The sequence below is a fragment of the Myxine glutinosa genome, chromosome 8, assembly GCF_964187855.1.
Source record: "Myxine glutinosa chromosome 8, kmMyxGlut1.1, whole genome shotgun sequence".
In the NCBI taxonomy this organism is placed as follows: Eukaryota; Metazoa; Chordata; class Myxini; order Myxiniformes; family Myxinidae; genus Myxine; species Myxine glutinosa.
In genome coordinates, this window is record NC_136268.1 from 69,380,086 (window position 1) to 69,389,912 (window position 9,827).

Sequence of the window (9,827 nt, forward strand, 5' to 3'; positions counted from 1 at the left end):
TTTTTCCAGATAGGAATGTGCCAACATCCGGAGGTCTTTTAAATCAAATGGAAATCCCCAATCAGCGACAATCTTCAAATGATCGGCAAAAGCCTGCTCCTCTTCAATAGTGAATACTGTAGGATGTCCGGGTTTTTTGGTATGTTTTCCCTTGAGTTTATTGTGCAGTGTTCCCGCTGGAATGTTGAATGATTTGTGTGCCTCTCTTTGGCTCATTGTGCCTTGCTCCACTGCACGGACTGCCATATGTAGTTGCTCAGTTGTGTAGTTGCGGTACTGCCTGGAACCTTCAACCCGTTTGTACGTTCGGACCATGTTTTACCAGATCGGATACCTGAAAATGAACACGTGTAGGGTGAGGTATAGAATACAGACTTTAATATAATACTTGTGCTTACAGACATCCAAAGAACAGCTTTACATTTGTCAATCAATGTATTATTTCCTTGGTGTTACACGATTTTCTATTACCGGGGTTACTTTGAACACGTTCAAAATAACCCCGATTGTGCCGAAAACATGCATGGGTAATGGTCAATTGACCCCTGTGATCCTATACCCAAACCATATTGACTAAGATTTGGTACCCCAATAGAGTAATTATTACTTAATATTATGTTAGTATTTTAGGAAAAAATGAGTTATACTTACAAGTCAGGAGGTGAAAGTTTAAGACAGTTTGCTGCATACCATGTGCTCAGCATGAGGTGTCGGCCATTTTGAATCAGGCTTGGTCAATATCATTAATGTCCACATTTTAAATAATAAACAAACACAAAATCAATTAAACTAAATAATATCTTGTTTTATTTAAAACTTTTTTATTATTAACTAAGTATATCATAAATCATTTTCTTACGTGTGTGTTCAAAAGTAGCCCTGTGATTCAAAGTAGCCCCAGTTTACGGTAGCTGGTTTGTTAGAAGGCCGTTTTGGAGAGACACAGCGAGATATTAAATCGAGGACATAAAAATTTTAAATTATTCATGGTTGTGTTGGTAGTGGAGATGGTAAAGTGCACACAAATAATAAAGGTTCCCCAAAGTATATACAATCCTGTACGATTCTCTCACATAGAAAAATAACTTATTTGCCAAAATTCTCAAAAGAGTGTGTCCCCCATGATTTTTGACTCCAATTCCAAAATAATCTGACGTGCATTTTGTCCAGATATTATTGTACAGGTGCCAGAAATAAAAGAAAGCTTTCAATAATTTTCGGGTAGATGCGGACACTGACACAGACCAACGGTCTGACGGAACCAAAAATATAAGCCCCCAGCAGTGGGACGAGGGGGGGGGGGTGGTAACACCGGTTGGGGGCAAATAAGATTGAAACATTAGATTGCTTCAATCACTCACCTCAATGACATTTGAAACCAGATAGGGAAGGGTTTTGTTAACTTTTATCTTCTCAGTATTTTCCTTAATCTTGTCTTTCATGGCACCCAACTCATGGTTGATTCTCATCGTTTCACTCTTCATTATCTGTCGCAAACAAGGGGGAAACATCTTCATGAATCAGCAAAAAATAAAATAATAATAAATAAATAAATAAAAGATAAACGTGAAACACAGCAAAGAAAAACTAACAAACAGGTACCGTAAAACTTCGACTATAACGCGCACTTTTTTTTTACCCAAAAATCTCTTTAAAGTTAGAGGTGCGTACTGTACAGAGGTCTAATTTTTTTTGTAAGTTTTATCCCGATTGAAACGATTGTCGAGGACGTCTTCGAAAATGGAAATGGCAATACTCAAAGAACAACAACAAAGAATAGCTAAATGTTTAACAAAAAAAATATTTAATCTGCAAGTTCACAATCATGAAGTAAGTAAGTGTATGATCATCGTCGAGAACTCATGGTTAATTACGGTAAGAAAACTAGCGGAAATAGAAGTCGCTGGTAAATCTTATGAACAACTGAATGAAGCCGTTAAAGAACACTTGGGTTTTATAATAAAATATAGCCACTTATCAGCAACTTGAGTACCACGTGATTGACGTCCGACAATAGGCTACGGGTTGCTTCGTTGGATTTTGCTATCCGACTTCCGCCGTTTATTTAATATGCGCCACTATGTTTAAAGTTTCCGAAATCACAACTGAACATCATGATTGATACGATTTACGACTGTCATAAATTTAGTTCCTTTACCTGCCGTGATATTGTTTCACTAGTGTCGCTCTGGTCAACTATTACGAAATCCTGGCCGACAGTCGTGGTTGAGATGGACTTCGCCGTTTTTGACAGATGTAACAACATGTTTTACGTCAATATTTTTTTCATTTGAGTGCCGAAATGGGGGTGAGTATTATATATAGGTCTATAGATTTTTACACCGCGCCAAGTTGGGGGTGCGCGTTATGCACAGGGGCGCGTTATAGTCGAAGTTTTACGGTATTATGACGAGGGCATACCTGTTACACATGAGTCCATAAGAAACATACCTTTATTTCATTGTCCAGTAGCCTTGTACGCTGAATTATCTCCTCCGTAGACATTTTGAGAACTTCGTGAGCAATGCCATCCTGTAAGAGTTCAGCTGGGAATGTTAGTGTATACGACTGTGAGTAACTCGAAAATTGTGAAATACAAAGACATGTTTTACATGCGGTACCACTCCCACCTTCAACGCTGCCTGTGCAGTACCGAGCCCCTCAACTGTCCGTCAGTCCACTCTGAATCGGCTGATCGTTCCACCACCGTCCCGACCAACCATCCACCCCCATCCCTCCCCCCACTGCACCACACCCCCCAGGACCAGCTGTCCAATCCACTCCCACGCCTGACAGACCGACCGACAACTCCACCCACCCCCAAACTGAACGTCCACCCTCACGCCCCCGACCATCCGTGCGGCATCTACATCCCCCGCCACCGACTATTTCAAGGACGACACCCTCGCCTCATATCTACTCACACACCAGAACTGTATGTACACACTCACACACCTGAACACTGCATGTACACACTCACACACCTGAACATTGTATGTATATACACATACACCTGTACACCATATACACACACACACACCTGTACACCGTATACACACACACACACCTGTACACCATATATACACACACCTGTACACCGTATACACACACACACACACCTGTACACCGTATACACACACACACACACCTGTACACCGTATACACACACACACACACACACACACACACACACACACACACACACACAACTGTACACCGTATACACACACACTCACAACTGTACACCGTATACACACACACACACACAACTGTACACCGTATACACACAACTGTACACCGTATACACACACACACACACACAACTGTACACCGTATACACACACACAACTGTATACACACACACACACACAACTGTACACCGTATACACACACACACACACCTGTACACCATATACACACACACACATACACACACACAACTGTACACCGTATACACACACAACTGTACACCGTATACACACACAACTGTACAGTGTACACCGTATACACACACAACTGTACACCGTATACACACACAACTGTACACCGTATACACACACACACACAACTGTACACCGTATACACACACACACACACACACCTGTACACCGCATACACACACACACACACACCTGTACACCGCATACACACACACACACACACACACACACACACACACACACCTGCACACCATATACACACACACCTGTACATCATATACACACACACACACACACACACACACACACACACACACACACACACACACACACACCTGTACATCATATATATACACACACACACACACACACACACACACCTGTACACCGTATATATACACACACACACACACACACACACACAACTGTACACCGTATACACACCTGTACACCGTATACACACACACCTGTACACCGTATACACACACACCTGTACACCGTATACACACACACCTGTACACCATATACACACACACCTGTACACCATATATACACACACACACACACACACACACACCTGTACATGTACACCGTATACACACACACACACACACACACACACACCTGTCCACCGTACACACACACACACCTGTACACCGCATACACACACACACACACACCTGTACACCGTATACACATACATATATATATACACACACACACACACACACACACCTGTCCACCGTACACACACACACACACACACCTGTACACCGCATACACACACACACACACACCTGTACACCGCATACACGTACACCGCATACACACACACGTACACCGTGTATATACACACACGTACACCGTGTATATACACACACGTACACCGTGTATATATATATACACACACACACACACACACACCTGAACACCGTATACACACCTGAACACCGTATACACACCTGAACACCGTATACACACCTGAACACCGTATACACACCTGAACACCGTATACACACCTGAACACCGCATACACACCTGAACACCGCATACACGCTCCTACTGAACACCAAATTATTGATACTTCCTGCCTCAGTAGCCTAACAGTAACAGTAACATCTAACACGCTGTTTAAGTCTTTACCGACGGCGGCGGACTCATCTTAACCTAAGGCTAAGTCATCATCGGAGTTAAAGCCACACAATCTCACATGCTACAGCCTCTACAAACTACCAAAACGCACCGCCGTCGGACACTTAGGATGCTCACCTCAGCCTCATTCCAAACCTCCCGACTGACAACTTCAACCGCAGCAGCCGCCATTGCTATGAAGATGACTCGTCTCCTTATTCTCGTCACGGCGTTTCCGCCTCACAAAAGATCGACACAGAGTGTATCACCAAGACTTAAAAATATAAAGGACTCTACGCCCCCGACACAACCCGAGGAAGGCTGAAGGTGTATAGGGGAAGTTTGCAAAGTCGAACAAACGATTCACGGTGTTCCTGCCAATGATTTGCTGCTGCCAATGCCGCCGTCATGGCCGACATACACCGTACATTAATACAACTGCAAAAACGGGAGCAATCTATCTATAATTCCAGTAATCTCTGTCTGTCTGTACGTTTGTCTGTGACCGCTGTTTCTCGACAACCACGGGTCCGATATACTTTTAACTTGCCAGGTATATTGCTGGGGACCCGAGGATGTGCCTTTTCAAGGTTTCATATTAATCGGACAATTACTTACCGAGCTATGTCCAAAAAACGATTCAACCAATCAGAGAGCAGCGAACGATCGCGTGTGCCGAACGTGGCGGGCACACTCTGCCTCGGATGGCACATTTGAGAGCGTATTCATTTATTTCACGTTTGCAAACTATGTTGGCGTTAAACTATGTTTTACAACTAATAAAAACGAATTTGCGATTCATTCGCTTTCCTGCGCGTTTGTGCACGCGATGGCGATTTCTTTACCAAACTCCGGAAGCCGTTCGCTTTGGACCAAACCATTGCATGTAAATAGAGGGGGGGGGGGATTGTCACCACTCGCAAGCCGTTCGCTTTGGACCAAACCATTTCATGTAAATAGAGGGGGGGGATATAATTTTAGATATAGATATAGTACGGGCATGCCCTAGTATTAGAAAACCTGCGTAAATCGTGATACAGTACACAAGTACAGTATTCAAAAACGGGAATTTCGAAAAAAGTTGATTTCCCCACAATGCAACGGCGCACTTCTTAGTGACTAGAATCCTAGATGCCTCGGGACATATATGCGGGTGTAGCGACCCATGGGTCCCCCAAGCGAGACCAGCAACAGAATCTCCTTGCTCCAGCCGGTGACGTAACCGGCGGGCAAACCACGGCGCCGGGGTGGCCGGTCACGTGACCACCAAAGCGTGCCGCGCGTGCGGTTATAATCCTTTGCACCTGTCGGTCACGTGACCACCAAAGCGCCCCTCGCCTGAGAGGCGGGGCTTTCGGTTTCGGTTGTGCTTTCTGGTTGTGATATATATGCAGCCCGATAAACGGGCTTTTTAGAGAGTTCCCGAGTTGGTTTTTACAATAAACATCTTCTCGGACGAGTTTGTGTCTTGCCTGTCACTTCGTCCGTCTCAAGCAAGAGCCCTGCTCTTCACTGGTGACCCCGAATTTACGACACGCGATGGACACCGCAGTGTCCCTCAAATTGCCCACCTTCTGGGAAGCACATGCCGCCGTCTGGTTCGCGCAGGTGGACTCCCAGTTCGCCCTGCGTAGCATACCGGAGGACGCCACGCGATACCATTACGTGGTCGCCGCGCTTGGCTCCGCAACCGCCGCCCGCTGCCTGAGCTTCCTCCAGAACCCGCCCGCTGACTGCAAGTACGACGCCATCAAGGCACTTCTTCTGGGCGCTTTCGCCCTCTCCCCGGCTGAGCACGCACGACGCCTGCTCGACCTTCCTGAGCTCGGCGATACGCGCCTGTCCGAACGCATGGACTACATGCTCGCGTTGCTCGGCGAGCACCCCTCGGATTTCCTGTTTCGGGAGCTTTTTCTTCGCCAGCTCCCGGCCCAGGTACGGGTCGCCCTGGCAGGCACGACCATCGTGAACCCCCGCGACCTCGCCAAGGAGGCCGACAAGATCGATTCGGCAAGCCAGCTCGTCGGGGTGGCGGCCGGGAGCCCTCCCGCCCACCCTCCCGGCGCCCGCGACGCAGTTTCCTTCCCGGAGGCCGCCGGGCCGGCGCGACTGGCAGCGGCGACGCCGCGTCGCCCGGTCCCGACGCGTCGACCGGAGCCCCCACCGGACCCGGCCTGGTGTTATTTCCACGCCAGGTTCAGGCGGCAGGCCCGATCATGTCGACCCCCGTGCATGTTTGGCAAGACGGGAAACGGGCGGGCCGGCATTCCCTACCAGCAATGAACGCCGGCCGTTCCGGAAACCTGCTATTCATCGCGGACCAAGCGTCGGGGCGGCGCTTTCTCTGCGACACCGGCGCCCAGCTGAGCGTCATTCCCGCTTCGGCGGAGGACAGGCGGGCCGCCGTTTGCGGCCGCTCCTTAATCGCGGCCAACGGCTCCGCCATCCGCACCTTCGGCCCATGCACCGTCGCCCTCCGCTTCGGCAGCCAGCTCTTTCACTGGGAGTTCGTGACGGCGGACGTCCCCATGGCTTTGCTCGGGGCTGATTTTCTGTGCGCCCACGGGCTGCTGGTCGACGTGAAACGCCGGCGTCTCGTCAATGCCGAAACTTTCAGCTCCCTGGCATGCGCCTTGAGCCGTTCCACGCCCAACGAGTTTTCCTGCATCCTCCCATTGGCAGACGACTTCGCACGTCTCCTCGCGGAGTTCCTGGCCCTCACGCGACCGACGTTTTCGGCCATCGCGATGCGTCACGGCATCGAGCATCACATCTCCACTACGGGCCCGCCGGTGTACGCCTGGGCTCGCCGTCTCGATCCCGCCAAACTCGCCATCGCCAAGGCCGAGTTCGCCGCGCTGGAGCGCCTCGGCATCGTGCGGCGCTCTGACAGTGCCTGGGCCTCGCCGCTGCACATCGTCCTGAAGCCAGGGGGCGGATGGCGGCCATGCGGCGACTACCGCCGCCTTAACGATGCCACTACCCCCGACAGGTACCCCGTCCCGCACATCCAGGATTTTTCCGCCCGATTGGCGGAGCGGACCATTTTTTCAAAAGTGGACCTGATTCGGGGGTACCACCAGGTGCCCGTCCGCCCGGCCGACATCCCGAAGACGGCCGTTATTACACCTTTCGGCCTCTTTGAATTCCTCCGGATGCCCTTCGGCATCAAAAACGCGGCACAGGCGTTCCAGCGCCTGATGGACGGCGTGCTGCGTGACTTGCCGTTCCTCTACACCTACCTGGACGACATCCTCGTCGCCAGCACGTCCAGAGCCGAGCACCTCCTCCACCTCCGGACACTGTTCGGCCACCTCAGCGAGCACGGATTGATCGTCAACCCAGCCAAATGTCACTTTGGTGCGGCGACGATCGACTTTTTGGGCCACCGCATCACCCGGACCGGCACCGTGCCGCTACCGGCCAAAGTCGAGGCCATCGCCGCTTTCCCGCGCCCCCGCTCCGTCAAGGCGCTGCAGGAGTTCCTCGGGATGGTGAACTTTTATCACCGCTTCGTGCCCCGAGCTGCGCAACTCATGCGGCCCTTGTACGCCGCCCTCCGCGGCCAGCCGGCGAAACGCGACGTTGTCTGGTCCACGGACATGGACGCTGCTTTTACCAGTGCAAAACGGGCCCTCGCCAACGCAACGCTGCTGGCCCACCCGGTACCCCAGGCTCCCATCGCCCTCACCACGGACGCCTCCGACTATGCCGTGGGCGCGGCCCATGAATATTGGGTAAATGGGGCCTGGCAGCCGCTCGCGTTCTTCAGCCGGCAACTCCTGCCCAACGAGTTGAAGTACAGCACCTTCGACCGCGAGCTCCTCGGGCTGTACCTGGCCGTCCGCCATTTTCGCCACCTCCTGGAGGGCCGCCCGTTCACGGCTTTTGTTGACCACAAGCCGTTGGTTTTCGCCATGGCCAAGGTCACGAAGCCGTGGTCGGCCCGCCAGCAGTGCCACCTCTCCGCCGTGTCGGAGTACACCATGGACATCCGGCACGTCGCCGGGAAGGACAACGCCGTGGCCGACTGCCTTTCTCGAGCCGGCGCCAACGCCGTCCACCTCGGCGTCGATTTCGCCCTGATGGCAACAGACCAGGCCACCGACGGCACGGTGCAGGCGCTCCGAGTGGCGGACACGGGCCTCCGCTTGGCTGACGTCCCCTTCGCGGACACGGTCCTGCTGTGCGACATCTCCCAAGGCCGACCTCGCCCCGTTGTGCCGGTCACCTGGCGGCGTCGCATTTTTGCTTCGCTCCAAGGCCTCTCTCACCCGGGCCGGAAGGCGTCCCAGAGGCTGGTGGCGGCACGTTTCGTCTGGCATGGGCTGCGACGGGACGTCCGCGACTGGGCCAACGCCTGCACACCCTGCCAGTGGGCCAAGGTCCACCGTCATACCCAGGCTCCGCTGGCTCCCTTCACCGTGCCCGAGCGACGGTTCGGGCACGGTGAAGCCGGGCAAAGGTGACATCGCCTGGTCGGAGCCGATGGTCGCGGCGTTTGCGGGCGCAATGCTGGCCCTGGCCAACGCCACCATGCTTGCGCACCCGGCGCTCGATGCACTGATCGCCCTCACCTCCGACGCCTCGGACCACGCGGTGGGCGCGGTGTACAAGCAATGGGTGCATGGAGCTTGGCAACCGCTGGCGTTCTTCAGCCGGCAGCTCCGACCGCCCAAACGCCGTTACAGCACCTTCGACCGCGAGTTGCTTGGGCTTCACCTGGCGGTCAGGCACTTCCGCCATCTGCTCGAGGGCCGTGCGTTCACGGCCTTTGTCGACCACAAGCCGCTGGTTTTCGCGATGGGCAAGGTCGCCGAGCCGTGGTCGGCCCGGCAACAGCGTCACCTCGCGGCCGTGTCGAGTACACGACGGACATCCGGCACGTCGCGGGAAAGGACAACCCGGTGGCCGATTGCCTTTCCCGGGCCGTCGCCCACGCAGTCCACCTTGGCATCGACTATGCGCGGATGGCAGCGGACCAGGCCGCCGACCCCAGGGTCCAGGCTCTGCGGACCGCCGTCACGGGCCTCCGCGTCACCGAGGTGCCCTTCGACGGCGCGGGCACGGCCCTCATTTGCGACGTCTCCCACGGGCCGCCTCGCCCCATCGTGCCCGCAGGCTGGCAGTGCCAGGTTTTTGACGCCATCCACGGCCTGTCCCACCCGGGCACGAGGGCCTCCCAGCGGTTCATCGCCAACAAGTTTGTCTGGCATGGCCTCCGGAAGGCCGTCCGCGGCTGGGCCAGGACGTGCC

The 9,827-nt window shown here is 52.8% G+C and overlaps 1 protein-coding gene across 2 annotated transcripts in view; it reads right to left on the reverse strand.

Moving 5' to 3' along the window:
- PSMC3 (proteasome 26S subunit, ATPase 3) overlaps positions 1–4,976 on the reverse strand; it is a 40,793-nt gene extending 35,817 nt beyond the window's left edge. The window contains exons 1-3 of one of the 2 annotated variants that reach the window (XM_068124620.2): positions 4,710–4,976; positions 2,452–2,532; positions 1,362–1,487 (exon numbers count right to left, since the gene is read on the reverse strand). In XM_068124620.2, the coding sequence (XP_067980721.1) occupies positions 1,362–1,487; positions 2,452–2,532; positions 4,710–4,763 (261 nt within the window). In that variant the 5' untranslated portion in view covers positions 4,764–4,976. Of the gene's footprint in view, positions 1–1,361; positions 1,488–2,451; positions 2,547–4,709 lie in introns of both variants that reach the window. The other variant, XM_068124621.2, reaches the window with a different exon arrangement.
- Between the last annotated feature and the right edge of the window lie 4,851 nt (positions 4,977–9,827).